Source organism: Athene noctua, chromosome Z (assembly GCF_965140245.1).
Source record: "Athene noctua chromosome Z, bAthNoc1.hap1.1, whole genome shotgun sequence".
Classification (NCBI taxonomy): domain Eukaryota; kingdom Metazoa; phylum Chordata; class Aves; order Strigiformes; family Strigidae; genus Athene; species Athene noctua.
The window spans coordinates 61,012,952-61,034,562 of record NC_134077.1 but is presented as its reverse complement, the minus strand read 5'-3'; the positions used below and the strand labels follow the sequence as shown (position 1 = coordinate 61,034,562).

Here is a 21,611-nt window from a genome sequence, read left to right as displayed (position 1 = left end):
TACTTCACATTCTGTTTAGTGTGGAGACTAACCCCAACATGGCCAAACAGCTGAGTTTATCCACCACTAGTATATGGCAGGCACTTTCTAATCTTTCTGAACTGAAGTGTTAGTGGACAGCTTCTATCACAGAGAAACCACTGCTCTAGAAATTTGGGTGATATATTACTAGACAGTATCCAATTCACAAACAGACTGCATCTTGTGAAATCCAAATGCATGTAAAAACCTAACCTGTCTCAAGCACTGTTTCACACTGTGGTTGAAAGAAAGTAATGAGTAAGCTCTCCAGAAGGACTCCTTTAATGTGTCAGCTTCCTCCACAACCCTTGGTTGGGCAGGTCTACTTTCTCTCTACATTCCCTGGACTTACTGCCCATTTTCTTCCAGAGCTGGGTCCTTAAGCTTTAGAACTCATGAAGCAAAAGAAATCAGTCCCATGAGATTAGCCACTGTAGCACTGAGAAGAGTATATATTAAGTACTGATATCAATAAATCAGTAAGACCTATACAAATACATATGTAAAACAGGAGTGTGCAGGACAGGCTTTAAAAGTGTAAGGCTGTAAATGTAGCTGGCCACTTTCTGACTGTCCTGGTGACATAAAAGGGCTGTGAAAGATATCTGGAGAATAGCCTGGGTGAACAGTTTGCAAAATGGCTCCATGCTACCTCTTTTCTAGGCTTTAATACAGGGAGTGCACCAGGGAAGAGAAAATAGGGGAACAGATGAAACATATTGCACTGTGGATCTTCTTCATGCCTGTTGGATGAACCACTGGGTTCTGATACACACAAAGGTGAAGAGCTACACTACCTTGTCCTTAAAGCCAGAGATACTCCTGACTGTGTCAGGATTAATGAGTGCAAGATGGAGTTGAAAATAATTGATTTTTGTCTTTTTTCAGCAATCTGATTAAAATTGAATTACTTGGTTGTTTAATACCTCCCCTCTGTCAGATTCTAAAGACGTAAAATTAAAAAAAAAAAAATCACAAAAACTTAACACCAAACCTTAACCCCCAAATCCTTGAACAGTTCTGCTCATGCCTGCTTTTCCAAATGGGCTTAATGAATACCCCTTTTTACTGTACCTGCTCTGCATTTACAGGTGCAATTAACATCCCTCAGCTAAGAACCTTTCACCACCTCAAAACCATGGTGAGAAGTGATCAGTGCAGATAAAATGAAGTGAAAATTAAAACACTGGCAATACTGATTTTTCCTTTCAGAGCTCTAGAGGATGATAATCAATATTTATAAAGGCTGTGCTTAAAGATAACACTTGAGTATACAACTGACATTTAAATGACACTGGCCACCCTAGAGTTACCATAGACTTTAATAAAAGCCTGTTTGCTCCTCAGCAGTTTTGAAAATCACACTGATTATTTTGGTCTTCAATACGGACTTATTGGCCTCATATTACATGATAGGTTTTAAAAATTTTGGCTTATGACTGCTAGTTTTAGCATCCTAAAACTATTCAGGTTATGCAGACAACTGAGACAGGCAATAAGAGAATATGATTTGATGACCAGACAGGAAGAGAAACTTTTTTTAAAAGCAGAGATTGGCTATCTGGCCATCTGCTGCATTAAAAAGAACATAACTCAGCTAATGAAGAACATAAATAAAGAACTGAAGTGCTCATTCAGTTCCATCAATTTCAACAGCAGTCGAGTGAGGCTGATCTCTGCGTTAGATTTTTTAGACAGAAAATTATCTAAGCAGCATAAAATCAGCACTTCCATTTTGTCATAATTTTGAAATGAGAGGGTTCCTTTTTGTCCAAAGTAAAATGTATAAACACAGCTGTTTTTGGCCTATGCATCACTTGGAATAGAAAGGAGATTGGACGACTCCGTGTTCACACATTAGAATTCCTCCTGTGCCCTGGCTTGCTCTAGGTCATGATGGAAATAGTCCTACTGAGTTTGTAAGCTGCAGGAGTGATGGACCAGCTGGCCTCTCAGAAAGGCACATTTACTTTGAACAGGTGAACTGCACATAGCCTTCATTCCAATCTGAATAATTTAACAAACCAGATTTCAATCAAGAGGAAGACAAAGTACTCCATGTCCATATCTGGTGTCAGAAACATCAGTGGGCCTTTCTTGGACAAAGTAGAATTGAAACTATTAACACTGTTCTAGAATAGTCAACTACATGCACATGCCCTATCAAGCTAGACTTTCTTATTTTAAACTCAAAGCTTTTATGCACTTCACATTTTAGTCAATGTTTCTTTATGTGTGAGTTTTTCATGTAGTAGAAACAATAAAAGTACTCATACTTAGTGAGGCTCATTTAAATAGTTTTAATGACTTCCAACCACCTACTAATTCCGGAACAAATATACTTAAAAATCGCTATTGTTAAATTCACAAAGACGTATTTTTATAGCTTCAAATACTTTAAGTTAACATCTATGTCTTAAAAATCAGAATTTATTTTTAGCAAATCAAATAGAAAACTGCTTTGTGAGTTTATTTAGCTGCCTGAGATGGAATGTATCTTTTATATCACTGAATTATAAAATAATTCTATTGCTAGTGTCATTGTAGTTCTAAATATATTTCATAGCAGAATTCTTAGAATAAATTTTTATCTATCAGAAAGCAGTCATTCATCATTTCCAATGTAATATTATTGCATTCTGACATGCTTTCCAATCAGTGTTAATTTAGATTTAGTGACAAATGATTTCCAATACATTAGTAGTACTACTCTCTCTAACATGTTTTAATCTAGATTATTTGTTTAAATGATATGTCACCTTTGATTATTTTTATTAAAGGATTTCCACTTACTTTGATGTGGGGCTCCAAAGGAAGGACTACTGCATAAACAATGGTATTTTTGTCTGTGTATAATGTATCTATTTCAAAATGGTTTTTAAGGTTTACATTTTCATTAAGTCCAACGGCAAATACATGGGAAGCATGTACTCCCATGAGTCTCTTTGAAAGCCCTTCTTTCAATCTCCATTTCTTTCACAGTGCTCATACTGAAATATGTGAATGAAACTGACCTATGTAGTGAGAATTAAAAGCAGAACATCTATAGGCTCAAAAATTCTTACTAGGAGCACAGTTCTTGAGTGGATGAATGCCAGGTCTGAGCACTCTGGCCATACACACAGAAGCACGATGCAACCTATCAGTGGTAGAAAGCCATGAATTTCTTGATCTCGTGGAGTGAGATTTTCTAGCTGTATAAACACTGATAAATGCCATTTTTTTTTTCATACGGATAGGATAAAAAATACAAAGCAAATAAAAGCAACATAAAAATAAATCCTTAGGCCCTATATAGCTGATACAGGCCAAGTAAATATGGACCCTATATTGGTCATGAAAGTCACAGGCAATAAAAGTAACAGCAGAGTAACTATGGGCTGCTCTAACTTATGTTGATGACCTGTCTGATAAGTGTATATTCAACATCCAAGAAAACAGATTCCTGCATATGGAGATACTATAACTTCTTCTGAACGTGGCACATGCAGTTCCACGCAGTTTTGTATCTTTTTCCTCAAAAACTGCACCTAGGAAAGATTTGGCTTTGTTTAAAGCACTGACTCTTGGTAACCTGTCAGATGGTAGATGGGTCTGTCTCTGCTTGAAGAATTCATGTCTGGTATGATGTAGTTCTAAATGGCCGAAGTATCTTTTTATGCTTTGAGGCAACATATGTAACCATAAGAAAGATGGCAGTTTACCCCTGAGAAGATTAAATTCTCTGTGGAAACCAGAAGTAAATTCATAATAAAAGAGAACCATATGTCTTAAATAGCAAATAACAGCAACATAAAAATTAAGGGTAACTGAAATTAAGAATAATGCTCTTGACAGCTCTGCCTTCACACTAAAAGCATTGAGATGCTCCAACTGTAAATTAAAGGTGGAAAACAGTCAAGGCAGTATTAGCAACTGCAAGCATTCTTCTGAATTCACTGAGCCCAAATAAAAGCTAGAGTCATACCTGGAGTCTTGAAATTTCTCAGCTGAGATGGAGTGTCACAGATTTCCAAAATCCAGTCACCTGCTGCTTTTTCACTCCAGCAGTGAGTAGTCATAAACTCCCAGTTTTTGAATCCTTCCATGGAATGGTCAAATAGCCTACAATAAATCATGACATTATTTTAAGTGAAACGTTTAAATTGGGGAGAGAAGCCTCTCAAATGATATACCTGAATCAACCAGTTCATTCACTGTGCCTTTATATAACATTATTTGTGATGGTTTTCCTACACATATTTCCAGTATATTCAATGGCTTCTTGTTTTGATGGCAGAGATTCTTTACATGACATTCTTTGTCATAATGTGAAAGGGAATGGAAAGAGAATTCACTGAAAAAAAAAAAGAAGATCGCTAATACTGTTTAATAAGATTCACATGTCTTGGAAAAGTATATACAATGCAGCATATCTGTTAACAGCATAAAGTAAATACAACTTGTAAATTAAAAAATTCCTGTAACATTTATTTTTCACATTGGATTGGAACACTTAAAAGGGTTTTAAAAGCAATAAAAAGTATTAGGCGACTGAGACAATATTAGCAATTCAATATATGCGACTTCTTGTGAGGAAATAAAATGTAACTGAGACACTGGTCTCAAGGTCTCACTCTCTTCAAACATTTGACAGAAGTGAGTTTGGGTAAAACTGAGAGACTAATGGCATCTGATTGTTTCATTTAACCAACAACATTACCATGATTTAATTACCTAGATCATGGGTGAAGAGATTGGAGTTTAGGTCTGGATTATAATTTCTAGTACAGGGGCCCAGTTCAAAGGCTGCAGTGTGATGCTGATCCCATGAGGGAAGGGGAAGGAGGACTGTCCAGAGATTTTATTATCTAAACCTGGAATTTGTTAATGAGATTCTGGAAAGACACAAGAGAATTTGCACTTTTATTCAGTGTTCATAGCGTGTACCCCAAAGCTACTGATGGAAGGTGCACTCTCACCAAGACAGTTGCCTCCAATAAAATGTCACAGCTTAGATTCAAAAAATACATATATATATATATATATATATATATTCACCCATATATGTGTATATATATTTCTATATACATACATGCATATATATTTGTATGTATATGTATTTATCACTGTATTAAATTTGTCTTTATGTGTGAATATTCCACTGGTAATACCTGTGCTTAAATATTTTTCATATTTTCAAGGTATCTACAGTAGAAAATCCAATAGATTTAGAACCCTTTTCCATAAAACAGAGAAAAATCTAGTATTAGACTACAAAAATATTATGATATTTTGCACTCACTTGATAGTTCACTGATATTTTCTATGCTAATTTCAAGATTTATTCTCCAAAGGCTGTGAAATTCAGCAAACATGGGAAGGCAGGATACTTTCATAGCAATATGAGTATGTGTCAACTTCTGCTGAAATGCCACACAGGATGTGAATAAAATGCTATACTTCGTGACGAAAACTTTGGACATTCAGAGGCAGGGGGTCAGGTACTGTGTACCCACACTTGCAATAAGATCTGCATGGACATGCATGCCTGGTGCACTTTACAGGACTCAGCCCAAAACTGATTTTCATGCTCTCATTCGTGCAACGTAATTCTATTGTAATGAATGCATATAATAATATTATTTTTTTATTCGTGTTGACAATATTTAATTAAAATATATATTTAGAATTAGGCTTAATTTTCACTGATAATTAGGTGAGATTTTCTTCTGATGCATTTCTGTGCCTCTGTGTATTTCTGTATGTATATTCTGCCAGCAGAACTGGCCCATTTAATGTCACTGTTAAATCATTTGTTTGAATACAGCAAAGCCCAAAAACGTGTGGCACACATTATTTACTGAAAGGGTAGAAGTTATTATGCAGTTATTACACAGTGTTTGCATGTGGGTGTGTTCAATTTAATTCATTATGTAGGTTATTTCCAGCAGTACAGTACTGTGTTTTGGTGATAACTGTGCTGTTTTTTGCTGGGATAGAGTTACTTTTCTTCTGAGGAGCTTCATATGGGCTGTTTTGGATTTGTGCAGAGAACAATGTTGACTGATAACACAGGGGTGTTTTAGTTATTGCTCAGCATTGCTTACACAGGATCAAGTCCTCTTCTGCTTCTCATGTTGCCCACCAGTGATGAGGCTGGGGGTGCACAAGAAATTGGGAGGAGACACAGCTGGGATGAACCAAAGGGATATCCCAGACCATATGATGTTGTGCGCAGCTTATAAAGCTGGTGAAAGAAGGAGGCAGGAGGGACATTTGGAGTGATTGCCTTTATCTTCCAAAGTGACCATTATGCATGATGGAGACCTGCTTTCCTGGAGGTGGCTGAACACCTGCCTGCCAATAAGAAGTAGTGAATGTATCCTTTGCTTTGCTTTGCTTGCATGTAGAGCTCTTGCTTTACCTATTAAACTGTCTTTATCTCAATCTGTGAGTTTTCTCACTTTTACCCTTCTGATTCGCTCCCCCATCCTACCAGGGTGGAGTGAGCAAGCAGCTGTGTGGAGCTTAGTTGCTGACTGGGCTTAAACCATAACAACTAATGTATTACTTTCTGAACACCCTGTCAATGCAGCAATATTCCTCCTTGCCATTGCAGCAACCAAATTATATAGTATTATTTAAGTACTGTATTGTAAATTGGAAATATTGTAAATTCTGTATTCACTGGACTTCCATTCACATACATAGAAACACAACTTGTTGCTTATTTTTACCATAATTAGTCCAATATTTCTCATAGTACTTTTTGTTTAAGAATGTTTGTCATGTTTTAGAATTTTAAATTGCTGTCAGATTTCCATTTTAATATTGCATCATTCTTTTAAGTAATTTTGGGAGGAAGAGACAAAAAAACCTTATGACTTTATCGTAGGTATACAAAAATACCTTTACCTAAAATATGTTATGGCTGAAACTGTAAGTTGTCATATCTCCATCCATGGAAATAGGGAAAATTGGTAATATTTCACAGAAAATTTACTAGTTTTTGGAAAGAATACTTATTTGGGAAAGATTTGAATTTTATAAAGTAAGGTTTAAATTGTAGTCTTTTAGTTTATGAACTCTGTTTCTGCAAAAGATGCTACAAATGAGTCAAAAGCTACAGTCAGATCAAAAGAGCAGTTAAAAAAAAGTAGAAAGACACTGACTCTGAGGCTATCTGTGTGCATATGTTGTACATACTTAATGGTCCAAGTATTGTTGTGTTGCTTTGCTTACGTGCTAAACTCTCAAATCAAAGAATCTGTGAGGCAGTACATGGATTTCCCTTTCAGTGGTTAAATAAATGAATGAAGTGATCAAATATTCAGGTGTACTTTTCTGTATTCAGAAAAAAATACATATGGAATAGGATCTTTTAAGAAGCATGGAGCAGTCCAGATAGTTAAGTGATTTTGTTATTTGTCAGACTGACATCGAGTCAAAATTCATATCAAATACACACACACATCTTATCATGGACTAGAAAATTATTTGTAAATGGTCTGATGTATTGTTAGTTGACTATTACAGGTTATTATAGATTAAAATAGTTAAACAAGATTATTAGAATAATCTGATAATTTTTACGACCATGATCATATATGTCTGCAACACCTGTATTTATGCATATAACATGCTTTTAAGTACTGAAGTGTGCAACAGCATTTGAATTTTTATAACTTACTTGTTAACATGACCACAACAGAGCTTTTATTCAATTACTCAGGTGACCTCTCTTATTAACATGCCATATGTAGGTCTATATAAGAGTATGTATGTTACAGAGTGTAGACTGAAATAATTATTTCCTTAAAACAAAAGAGTGTTGGCCTCTTCCACTGCTACCATTTCAGTCTAGAAATGGCATCCCCTTTCTATTTAAGAATATAACTTCAAGCATAAATATTAATCTGTAATCAGATTTTAGATCCAGAGGAAGACAATTAGCCACTTTCTTGGAATTCCACAAGTGGGAACATAAGGCAAGTCTTTCACCATTAAATCTACTAGCATTAAAAAAGCAACCAAACAAGTGCGTCAGCTTTTTACTGAAGAATCTAAATTCCTAAATGATCAGAAAAAAGTGTTTTAATTTTAATGTCATGTGATAAATGTGGGGGTAGAGGATCCATTTGGTAACACCATCATCACCTATTGCAAACAATAAAAGGTAAATGCATAAAAGGGGCTTTTTTATTATCAAGATCTTTTATTTTCTCCTCAAAGGTTGCACCTGCACCTGACTGACGCCATGTTTGTGTATTGAACTGACTACACTGAGAGCCAGGAAGCCCTGCACTGTCTGATGGCAAGAGAACGCTGTTTCCTCCTCTGTAGCTGCAGTCTTTGTTTATGGTGTGCTCCAGCCTACTAAATTGGACTGACAAGAAAGTAGTCCCTGCCCACTAGTCTAATTGCCACAAGACTTCAAGTGAGCTTACAGTTTGAAAAGAGTACAGTGTACACTCCTGAGCAGTCACTTCAGATGCTTTCTCACCTACATGTGTCAGGGAAGATCAGTTAAAACTTCTGGATGTGGATCTAAAGAAGATACATTTAAAATGTATGTATATACATTTTTTTCCCCTTTCAATTTCCATTTTACATCTGGTTATCACAGTTAATTTTATGAAGCAATGGAGATCTCTCAGCTGTCATGATAAAGTTTGGAGAAGAGTAGCATGTACAATGGAGTACAGTGCCTACCAGCCTGAAGTAGTGGATAGTACAGCAACCATCACCTTTAAATATGGAGAGCTTGTTCCCAGGGACTACACATATCTGCATGAAATGTTCCATCATGACCTACAGACATGTCAGGCTGCTGAGCTCCACACATGACACCGGTCAGCCAGCTGCGTTGTTGACACTTATAGCTGTGTTCTTAAAAGCTGCATGTGTTTTCCAACTGAATTTGCAACAAACCTTCAGAATCTTCACTCTAAACAGGCAGAAATCTTAATGCACAAGCATAAATGAACCTGGTCCCATATATACAGACTTTTCCTACCCTATCCTAAAAAGGGACATCTGATTAGGGTAAGGGCAGTAGGGGACACTGTCCATCACAAAATCCAGTTTATTCCAAATGAAACTCCATGTACTCAGATTGAGGTGGGGCTAGTTTTCATAAGTCTGGGAAAAGATTAGTTAATTCTCCCTATAGCACTTGGGGCAAACCTATCTGCAGGAAGTAGAAACCCTAGGCATTCTTCCTCAACCTGTCTTAAACAGCTCCTCTCTTTTCTATTTGGCTCAATACAAACCTCAGAAGCTGAGACATTTAGCTGGATCCTAAATATGTCCTTAAACAAATGTCTTCACTCCTGCTTTGACTATGGAAAATTAAGTCGAACTTTTAATGATGAGTTCTAATTTTCCAGTAAAACTGAACCTGAGGTACTGAATTCAAAAAGCCAATACACGCCTACTCTGCTGATCCCTGATTAAGTCTTTACTAGTCTCAGTCATCAAAGAAAGGCATGTGTCACTCTAAATCTCAGATATATAGCACTTCATTCTTCTTACACACTTTTCTTTGAGCAAGTTCCATGATCAGTTTTAGAGTTACATGGAGGATAGTGTCACTTACATGCATTCATTTACTCTTTTTCACATAAACTCCATTAGTCATTTATGTAGAGCTGAGTAAATCAACAGTATTTTCCCCCTCTTTGATAAGAAAAAAGTTTACTTTTTTAAAAACTGATGATGTGTCTGTAGTATGTTCAGAGATCTCCATCCTATCTACTGCTCATACTGCCAGGGCAACTGCAGTTCAAAGAATGCTTGGTAGAAGGGTAGTGGGATGACTTTTAACCCTACCCCCCCCCCCCCCCCCAAAAAAAAAAAAAATTTAAAAATATATAGGCAACCCAAATTAAATGAAACATAGCAAGTACAAGTTGGGAGAAATAGTCTTCTGAGAACTGCTTCATCCTGTAGACATAGTACAAGCAGAGTACAAGCTCGTCTTGGACTTAATAATACCATCACAGAGCCCTATTTCAGTTACTGGAACAGTCAGACTCAGTGTGAAGGATGGCCCCATCCTTTTCATCTTACTTGTATACATGAAATGTTGGTTTTGTTATTAAAGTATAACGTGTAAACTGCAATACGGATATAAGACAGACTGGTCCAGAAATCAAAATGTGGTCCTATAAAGAAAAGGTTTTCTCTACTTCTGATCACCAAGACTTTTTATGAAGTAAACTATCAAGTAAGATTAGATGAGAATACCTTGGTTTTGATCTAAGTGTCTCCTGCAGAGGAGGGTAGTATTAAAATTTACTGATTATCTCAGGTTTCATGATAGGGAAAAGATGGTCATGAAAATACTTCCCTTTGTTACTGAACAGTGCCATATAAGCATAGGAAGCTAGTGGCCTGGAAACTTGCCACCACGTGGCTAAAAAATTTCAGTTACGCAGTTCGAATAGCAGCAGCTGCTTTAAATTTAAAGGGCAAGAATTAAACAAGCCATGACTTCAGTGGGAATGAAATGAGCCCTAAGTTTGCTTCTTCTATCCTCTTCGTATTTAGCTGCTCCTCCATAGCCCCCCTGTACGTCTCAAAAACACACAGAAACACATGCTGCCAAATCCAATGGCCAATTGTTTTTAAAAAGGGGATATTGTTCTCCTTTGGACTTAACTGTAGCCTCATCCTCACACTAGCCAGCACTTTCCAAGTCTGTATTTTCCTCTGCTGCAGTACATCCAATGTAATCATGTTTAGTACTTTCCAAACAACAAAGCAGATGTTCCCTGTAATGCAGTTTTTGAAGAATGCACATGAGGCTCAAGCCAGTGACAGTGTAATCCACCAAATGCCTGCAAAGGAATCCACACCGCCTCTGACTAACAAGTTTTCTTACTGAAGTCATTTTAGGGGATGCCAACATTAAGGATAAAATATGTAGAAAAAAGGCCAGATATTGCCTTGAGGGACCTACTCGTCAATGCACCAGAAACTACACAATGACTCTTCCAGAACTGGTGGAGAAGTGCACATGTGTAAAATATACCTTTTGCACTTTAAGACATTTTACCAGCAAACTGTTTCAAATTAAACCCAGATGAGTAATGGTAAAGCAATGAGGTTTTCCCTGGGTTCAGTAAAAACAGCTGCTATTGCCGCTATTAATCATGTACGTGTGCATTAAAAGGTCTTGTATGTCTGAGAAAAGCATCTCAGTCAGGTAGTAGCAATGTACAACAGCTTCTGGGACCTTTGCCTATAGAAAAAAACCCCAGACTGCTTGCTGACAATGCATCCCTTCATGCTACTTGTACTTGAATGCATTTATTCCGATGCTCTCATCAATAATGTTTTAAAAATCAAATGCTTCATAACTAAATTCTCATATGAGTGAATAACACTCTTTCGAGTTTTATTTTATAACATGATATGAAAACATATACACTCAACAACACTCAGTATACTACTAATTGAAAGACCACTAAACTGTAAGATTTCTTATAGCAAGACCAAATAAAACGAGCCTTGAAATACCATTCTGAAAGGTACTGTGGCCCATATCCATTACTTTACCCTAAGAAAGAGTTTGTGAAGACTCTAGGTATTTCAAACCTAGAGTTTGCAGACTACATTTATCCCTTAATATTAGTAGCCTAGAGTTGGTTGTTTCAGCCAAATGTGACTGACAAGTCAGTTTATCTCTGAAGTTTGCATGGGAAGGGAGTTTCTGGTGCAACTATACGAGTAATCACTCTGTCATGAATAATTTGGTTTTCGGGAAAGTAGCAAAACATTAGAAGGCATTTCAGGTTTCATTGTTTTCTGGTTAGGTTTCTGGTATTATAGAATAAGAAAGAGCTGAACATCACCTTATTTTAATACATACATTTGTGTTCTCTACCACAGGTACAGAAAATAATTACTTTCTACAGTGCAGGGGTTACAAAGAGACTGATTGAACTAAATTTTGTACCTATTCCACATACCGGTCATCACCAGAGGTGAACTGTGAATACTGGAATGTCTTTATCTCCCACTTGCTGTGAGTCAGCTGCAAGACATGAAAGCCTAGAGCCAAAAGTTAGCTGTGTTAAGACCACTGGGTTTACACGAGATTGTTTTGTTTGGATACCTAGCTGGAGACTTTTAACTTTTTTCATTTTAAAGCATGGAAGAACTGCTGCATGAAAATGGAATAGAAAACTAAAGAGGGATTTCTTCAAACAAAAACAAAAGCCTGTTTCATAACTGCTTAGAGGGTAGAAGTCTGCCTCTGCACTGGTTAGCAGAGGATAAATTCTTTGTTCTGTGTATCAGGGAGATACATAGATGTGTGTGTCCATGTGTTTTATCAGCAAGGCACTGACAACACTCATAATGAAACACAGAAGATAAACTAAAGGGCCCCAAAATTCCTGGACAACGTTCTCTCCATTCGATGAATTAATGTCTACATCTTGAAGAGTATTTTCAGTACACCTTTTCTTTTAAATTAACCTAATCTCTAATGAAAATGTGGGTTCACACCTCAATCAGAACCAAATCCGTTAGAGCTCCACTTGTCTCCAAAACAGGTCATTCCTTTCAAGAGTCAAGAAAAGTCCTTCTACCACTGAGGGACAGGAAGACATCCAAGTCTCCAGGGCTAGACAGTCACTGTATTAGCAAATCTGGCTGGGGCAATGTGGATGACCATGCAGTCTGGAAAGCAGGCCACTCCTAAACCACTAAAAGCCCTGAAGAGTAGGATTAAGGACATAAACTTCCGTGAATACTTGAGTGTGATGGCAGTTCTCACTCTGCCATGAATGCCATGAGTTCTCACAACATAGGCTTGATTCATGGCAGCGTTTGGTGCTTCTGACATAGCTAACACCAGCTCCTGTGTGGGAGTCACGCTCTGTGTCCACGAGAATGGTGGTCATCCAAGTCTGATAGTCACCAAGAAAAACATTTTCCCTATTATACTATGGTCTGATCAGAAAGATTTTTCAAGCCAGCTGGAGAAGTATAGAAGCATTTCTTATTGTAATTGCGACTTATTTGCACATTTGGATATGGGGTAGAGTTTGAGAAGTTTTCTGGGGTTTCTTAGTGCCTTAGCCATCTCTGGTAGGAGGCAGTGCTCTTGATCACTGCTTTAGCAAGATTTATCTGGGAAGAACTGCTAATGTTTTCTTCCAAGAACATTTCTGCTAGTAGATCAGAGAAATAGAAATATCACTGGGCAGTCTTTCAATTTGCTGAGGATGCACCTTTCTCCAGGGAGTGAAATTGCACTACTGTTGGAAATGCTGCACTGGTAAAGAGATACTTGCTTGGGTCCAGTCTGGAGAACAAGAGATAATTTGAAGCAGTGTCACAGTTTCTCCAAGACCATAACAGAGGTGAAAGGATGAGAAAAAGGACCTTTCTTAGTGGTTGTTGTTAGAGTGGCATGACATTCAAAAGCAAGTACTCCTCACAGATCTGTGGGATGAAAGAAACGGCTGACTTTTAAAAATTTTAATAGGCTGTTTAGAAATGAACCCATTAATTTCAAAGTACTAGTGCAACTTCTCAGCGTTGTCCTACAAGGAGCCCTTCATGGGTTGAACATATTACTTCCATATGCAAGGGGACAGAAATTGGTAACACCAGGAGACATAACCATATTCACAGAGTTTAAAGAAAATAGTAGTAAACTACTATGCTGTCTGATTTTTGTTACTAGTGAACAAAGGATAAGAAAGGAGAAAAATGAAAAATAAGTGCCGATAGTATGTAGAAACACACTTCTGTTCAGCTTCCTTCTGTAAAACTGAGCCTCTTACTATTTTCTTCACATTTTCCAGTCATTTAATAATTGGTGAGCCACACAAGGCTATCAAAATTGACTGACCTTTGTTTTGGAGATGATGTCCTTCAACAGCTTTACAGCCTAGCTGTCTACTGATAAAGACAGAAATTGCCATCTTTGAATTCGTTTGCACTTCACTCTCCCTATCTCTCTCAGAAAAAAATAATTAGCCTGTGTCTGCCAGTGAACTACTATTATGACTTGACTATTCTTCGCTCATGCTGCTGTCTCAGTGCAGGTGCTGCATGCAGACTGGACTGTGAAGTTGTGTTGTCATACTATACCTGTTGGCCAAGAGCTGTGACCTAGTTCCAGAAGGAGAAGTTAGGTAAATTGCCAAGTCTCCGCGTCGAGGGTGAGTAATAGTGATGCGTACAACGACATGCTCCAAGTAGATCACATGGTGGTTAGGATTATCAGAACAGCCAGTGGCTTTGTAAATTGAACGGACAATGCTGTCAGGTCGTATTGTTCTATAATATAAGCATATAAAACAACATCAGCATTTCTTGCTTGTTCTGTAAAATAAGACAACCACATGTTTTTTGCTTAGTAGTGAGTGACAGTGTTGGACAATTGTTTCTGAGAAGTCAACAGGCATTCATTTTAACACTTCCCAGCTGAAACTATCAACACAGGGTAATTATTTTACTGCAGCTAATGGCAACTACCTGGCTTTCTGTTAAGCATGTACATATGCTAAGAGGACAGTAAAATAGGAATAAGCCTTTGGGACAGAGCATTTTTGTGGATTAGTGGCCAGCTGGGAATTGCTGGGATTGTCATGGGATCACAGATGGTTGTTAAGCCCCAGGAAATGCCTGGCATTGCCACAGTCCTTGCTAACGTAATAGCGAGTATTACATGTTAACTGCACCAAACAGCATCTGACTCAGCTGGTTTAAATTGGCACGACATCCTTGCAGACTATACCAGTTATGGATCAAGCCTGTCAAGCACATTTATTACACAATAATCTTAATGCTTTGAGAATGTGCCTTATGACTGATGCCGTCTCTGTAGCCACAGAGTGCACATACAGAATTTTGCTCTTAAACCTGGTTCTATGGAGACCCTATCCTAGCAAGGTGTTACAAAAGTCATAGTCTCTGAGCTAGAGACTCTCTTGAGATTGTTTGAGAGAGACAATATCATACAGTATTTTAATGAAAAGAGTATTTGCTTGTTAGATCATAGACTGATAAATCTGTACTCATTTTACAAAGGTGACTGCAGTGCATCCAATCAAACATTCTTCTTCTTTGGTGCATCATCTATACCACAATCAACCATGATCCAGCCTGGCTTGTTCTGGGGTGTTCTTTAGTCTAGGGCTTTTTTCCAAGCACTACAGGGAACGTTCACAGGCAAACAACCTGGCATCTGTGAAGGTGGCAGATCCCCAGCATAGCTTTCAAACCAACACATTACACACAATGCAAGGGAGGGGTAAATTATACCCAATTTCTTTCCATAAGTTTATGCCAGCAAGAGTTTTTGTAGCGGGTATTACTTGATTTGCCGATCCGTGTTCTCCACACACACATGCTGTGGAGGGACCGTTGTCCACTTTTCTGCTTCTATCACCATTGCTTCAGCATCCATCAGTCCAAATCCATAGAGGTGGCTCACTGCAAGGTACAAATATAATGGCTGAAATTATAGCATAAAGCCTTGGTTTTCATCATTGTCTAACTCCAGAGTCACATCCTAACAGAGCTGCTTTTTTTCTACTTCTTCCTTGCTTTCACACAAAGCTCAAAAATCTCCTTGCCCAAAACAATAATGACTATATATAATTTATTCACAGAATCTGTTCACTGCTTTATTGAAGAAGTGGCAACTGACCATCGTGACTAACACTGCCATACCATGAGGACTGTGGACCAGAACTGCAGATTGCCAGGGAGTACAATTGCCTCTGAATGACCCTTGCCCATGTTCCTTAATTCAGCCCAGTCCTCTTATATGACATGTTAAAAGGTGTAAAGAACCAGAAGAAGGTTATTTCTGTTACTGAAATACCAAACGCATGCATGTACATAAATATTGAAGGTAACAGACAATAAATTTAAGAAGGAACAGACTGTCTTTTGTAATGGCTGTACACTCTTAACTTCCCTGAGTCTAAGCAGCATGTGGATGCTCTCCTATTCCTTTATGCAGTATGGTCACCACTGGCCACCAACCAGATAGATCCAACATCTCCCTAAAGCTGTCTGCATGATGAGGGTGAAAAGCAATGGTATTTGAAGTCCAGGGCCCTAAAGATAATCTGGTTCTCATGCAGAGTCTGTGTCAGAAGGGCTCCTTTCTCCACCTCCTTTGTAGATCTGCAGATGTAGGACAGATCTGCAGATAAAGTTGGTGCTGGAGAGAGCTGTTAACATTGCTGTTGACCTCTGATATTACTTACTGCATGCATTTCACACACAATGGTACAAAGGATCCATGCCTGGAGGTTAGCACTCTGTTAATACTCATTCCTGGATATTTCATCCTCACCTCTATCTGCCTTTCCTGCCATGGAGAGCCAACAATGGTCTCCTTGCAAGAAACTCAGTGGCTAGTAATTTAACTTTAATGTCTGAATGCCTTCTACTCAAAGAACCAGAAGGCTTTAAACCATCATCTTTCTTAGGATACAAAAAATAGAACTTTCAAATGCCCAACATCTAGACAAGGTGAAGTATTTCCAACAGACAATTCTGTATCTTGCACTTTTTTGTTATTTGAAGAGTATTTAACTTAATTTCAGAAGTATTTCAGGAGTTCCAGCAATCCACAAAGGCTAAAAGTTTCACTTACTAAATCAGCTGTATGTTTTTGGTTCCTGTTCCAATCAAGACAGAAGCTTGCAAATGGATTTTGATTAATTAGAAGACCTGCTAGCCACATTGTTTTGTTGTGACAAATGAGTGCTCTAGGTAACGTTCTGACAGGAGAAGGTGAAAGAAAAAAGCTTCCAGAGGGAGGAGTTTAGATCACAAATATTAATAAATCAGTTTTGCTTGTTACGACAGACAGTGCTACCAGAAAACCCTCAGAAAAACATAAGTGCTATTTCAATCAGTAATGTGATGAGGGATGGTGTAAGTCTTTCCAACTGCACTTTGCAAAGGGTTTGTGAAAGCATCCTCTATTCATTGCCAAACCAGAATTCAAAGGACTCCATCCAAAAAAGCCCCAACCTTGTCAAACAAATAACAGCCTAAAGCATAAAAATAATCAGTACTTAAGGATCCCATTTTCCAAATATGGCAGTATCTAATACTGTCTGAAATGGCAACTGAGGAGAGTTCCTCAATGGAAAATACTGCAAGGCGTCACAACTGTTTAGTGAACTGGTTTTCTTCCCATCTCCTTCATCTTCAGCCCCAAACTGTAGTGCACATAGCATGGAAATGTTCATTTGGAGAGAATCAAACCTCTTCTGCCAAATGAGGCAGGTACCATTTTCAGAAATCAAACACAATTAAAATAATTAAATTCAGCCCTTTTCAGCCTTATGAATTCTCTTTAATGTATTCCATATACAAATAGACAGGGAAAGAGATTTCCTATTTTCACACGTGGGTGGAGGCAGCCGGAAAAAGGGCAAGGAAAGCTTAAATAGAGAAAACGTACTGATGGAAATCCCTTTGGTTATAGATATCATCTTGCTAAAACTGCATCTGCTGATGACAGCAAATTTATCTGTGAAGTAATTTGTCTGTTCTTATACTACATGCATTGCTCTGATATTTAAAATTTTAATTCATAATAATTTTGTCTGCTGTGAAGAACAATGGGAGGAACAAGAGTGTTAACTCACATAGTTTGTAACTGTGCACAGCTATTCTGTATAGTACTAAATTTAAAGAGTGAGGGATTAAATTTTCATGAATGGAAAAATCTATTGAGCTAACCCATGGAAAATGCATTTTTAATTCCTGACAAGTGTAACTTGCATTGGGTTAGCACTCAGGATGTCCAATTGTACAACTGCTCTGTGTTCAGCCCAAATACTGAGCTCCAAGAACAGTCAAATTTCTCTTCAACTCACCTCTTCTCACCTAGAAATAAGGACAGAAGAGCACCTAACATTACCACCATCAGGCAGTGACCTTCTGATGGAAACCTTTAAGGCACTTTACTCTAAAATTTTTTTGCCCTGATATGCACAGTAAAAATAAAAATAAAATCTAGAGACTGAACTTTCTCTCTTTCCTGCCCTAAAAATTACTTGGAAGATAGGATTATGTTCATTTTTCATTCAGGAGAAAAATTACCACCCAAGGTTATATGATTGTGTTAATTGTCCACGGTCCAATGCCTAAAGTCTCTTGCATGAGAGCAGAGGTGGGAGTGCGAAGTTCTGCACCTGCTGGCTTTTTTTCCCACAGCTGAAACAGAAGTACATTTTTTTCCTTGAAAGGCTTTCCTATTGAAATAAAAACTTCCTGACAGTCAGGGGTGCTCCTAAATCCTTCCATGTGGGAAGCTTCCAGGCAGCTGACATTTGGCTGTCTGCAACATCTGTACTTCAAAGCCCTTGATCCAGGGGGTTGGTTAGCAGCTGCAGGTACCAGCAGAGACCCATAATTTTCAAAGGCTAAATAACAGCAATTTAGGAAAGAATCACAGAGTTAAAACAAAAGTAGTTGATCTCATGTGTCTTCGAGAAGAAAGCAGATGTTTCCTACTGCCTTCAAACTGCTCCCCTTCATCTGTGTATATACTGGTACTGCTGTGAACTCTATGCCAGGGTGCCTCTCCCAGCAGTTAAAAAGGACCTCAGTGGTCCACATGGGACCACAAATGTCTTTGGGAAGACATCTGGAACTGCCACTGATTTGTATGTGAATCATACTGAGCTCACTTCTGCTAACCCAGATAGGAAAGCAGTATTTGAAAGGTACTGATGATTGTAGAGTGAGATAAGATGACTGCAAGTGTGAAATGCCTCAGGCTCTTGCACATACCCACCTATGAGCTCTACATTATTGCTGCTGTGAATTGCTACGGAGCTTGGTTGTTGGTAGGAGTCATTGAGCATGTCAGAGGAGGTATAGGGCTGTTTTGTAAGAAGATTTTTGCCTTTCAGAGACAGAATAGGAATGTGATGCTGGTGCAGTGTAAGCTGTTGACTAAGGAATAGACTGTTGCTGTTGAGCTGAAGGGTCAAAAACTATGATCTCCTTGTGATGAAGGTGTCTACTCATGCAGCAAACTGATCCATTCCTTTTTCTGCAAAATCACAGAGCTTCATAGATGCAAGACAAGTTTCAGAGGAGAACTTGACTCCTGCCGCACAAACTAAACATTGATCTTTAGCTGACCTCTTTACCCTTCTTTCATTAAAGAAAATAACATTTCTGGGAGCTAAAGTCCATTTATTTATCCCTGGAGCAATTAACCTATTAGTGCACCATGAAATCAGGGCCTGCTTGGCTGCTGGATAGACTTGCCTGTTTTATTCATAATATCTTTGTTTTTGACTGAAACTGTTAAATAACTTTCTCATTTATATGCAAAGATACATAAAGCTACCCCCAAATCTAAAGACAGCATGTATATCCCACTTGACTTGACTAAGAGAAATAGGAATGGCTGCTGTTGATAAATCATAACGCAGAATCGTGCAGACTCCAGGAAACTGGGCCCAGACACTGAAAACATAACACTTCCAGTGGCTCAGTGCAGCTAAATGTGATTTGTTAGGCTGCAGTTTCATTGCCTGTCATCAAGATGTCTCATCAGTAGCTTGGATGCTAAGCCTCCCTTGCTATTTTACTCATCTGATAAAAAACATTGCAGAATATTTTCTCCCTACTATATTTTCAGCCTTTAATTTTCTGTTCTGTGAAAGCAGTATTGGAAATATAAATATTTTGTATACACATATCAAATACTAAATCAGGAGAAAAATGGTAATAACTTCAGCTTGTCAAATAAATATGCAACTTTCCTAAACCACATTCAGCTGTTTGATATGTAAATTATTATGACTTGTTCATTTATGTTACTTTAGCATCTTGAGCAAGTCTCATCCAAAATAAGGCCAGCAAAATAATAGTTTAAAAGGCCCCTTATACTGTGGTTTTCTTAAATGTTGCTTAACAAGACTAGATGTGAGACTCTCAAGTTACTCATCCTATAAATACCTCAAACTGACCTACACCAATATTTCTTTTATATTTGACATTTTATTTGAAAATATAAAGCTGTAATTTTATGTTACTTTTAGTTTCTGTCATTTGCTTAATACGTCAAAATGCTTCAATCAGGACTGTCTGAAGAAAAGAGACAAAAAAGGAGAAATGTTATGATGACACATGGCTTAAATTATTTTTGTTTTGTTTTGTCATGTCTGAACTAAGAGAACATTGATCTTGAATAAGAATTCATCTTGTTTCAGTCATATTCCCTTTTCGTGTCAACCTATGACCAGTAACCTGTGATAACTGGATGTGATTTCTGAAACACATAGCTGATTTACAAGCCAATAACACAACTGTGCAAGAACATTCTTTTTCATTGTTGCTTGTAAAACCAACTCCCTCATGCTTTTCAGATTAAGCATACTATTTGTATTTTTATATTTTTACACAGAACCAACCACTCAATTTTTATATTTAAAGACAAAGCAAACAGCAAACTCAGTACTCCCTCCGCACAGAACTCCCTTAAATTCAGGTATTTTAAAAACTCCGAAGGATAGTAAAAGATTGAGTTCTTTCTCATACCATCACACCAGAGAAGGATAAAGTTGCCCAATAGATTTGTCTTAAAAGTGACAGCTACAAAGATGCACAATAAGAAACTGAAGAGTGTCCATATCACTGAATTATAGAAGACAAGAATGCTTTGGGTTGGAAGGGACTTTTAAAGCTTGTCTAGTCCAAACCTGCCATGGGCAGGGACACCTTCCACTAGCCCAGGTTGCTCAAAGCCCCATCCAACCTGGCCTTGACCACTGCCAGGGAGGGGGCAGCCACAACTTCTCTGGGCAACCTGTGCCAGTGTCTCACTGCCCTCATCATAAAAATTTTCTTTGCTATGTCCAATCTAAATCTACCCTCTTTCAGTTTAAAACTATTGCCCCTTGTCTTGTCACTATAGGCCTTGGTAAAATGTCTCTCTTTCTCATAAATGCCCTTTATATATTGAAAGGCCATGATGAGGTCTCCCCAGAGCTTTCTTTTCTTCAGGCTGAACAACCTCAACTCTTACAGCCTTTCTTCATAAGAGAGAGTTCCAGCTCTCTGACCACTTTTGTGGTCAGAAAGGTGCTAACAGAATACTTTAAAAATTGCTTTTATTGAGCTTCCAGTTATGTTTATGTCCACTTCTTATTTTTGTATTAGTACAAATAATTTCTTTATTAATATACTAACCATGGATTTATCTGGTAATAGATTTGACAAAAAAAGATCAGCTCTCTGGATTTTACATTTTTTCTGTCTGTCAAAAAGCTCCTATTAAAAAATAGCCCTAAAACATACCATCCTAAAACACTAAGGAATTAAATCCAAGATCATAATTGTATTCACATCCTGGCAGTATTTAACGACTTCAGGAATTTAAAATACATATAGTTATTAAGCATAGACATTGTCTGACAAAAAGGACTAAGAGTGAAATACACATCTGGGGCATCAAAGTCATACTCTCCTAGTAGCGACAGCAAGTACCACCCAAATACTTCCCTCTCTCAAGAGTGTAAGCAGCCTCCAGGCAGAAGTCATTAGTCTTGGGTACCAGCCACCCCATAGTCCACCATGGTACTGAGTGTCCA

At 37.9% G+C, this 21,611-nt stretch overlaps 1 protein-coding gene across 3 annotated transcripts in view; it reads right to left on the bottom strand.

Moving 5' to 3' along the window:
- The window catches only part of PCSK5 (proprotein convertase subtilisin/kexin type 5), a 249,494-nt gene that overhangs the window by 78,098 nt on the left and 149,785 nt on the right, over positions 1–21,611 (bottom strand). For all 3 annotated transcript variants that reach the window (XM_074931390.1, XM_074931391.1, XM_074931392.1), the window contains exons 11-13: positions 15,345–15,462; positions 14,116–14,304; positions 3,989–4,125 (exon numbers count right to left, since the gene is read on the bottom strand). In XM_074931390.1, the coding sequence (XP_074787491.1) occupies positions 3,989–4,125; positions 14,116–14,304; positions 15,345–15,462 (444 nt within the window). The remainder of the gene's footprint in view (positions 1–3,988; positions 4,126–14,115; positions 14,305–15,344; positions 15,463–21,611) is intronic.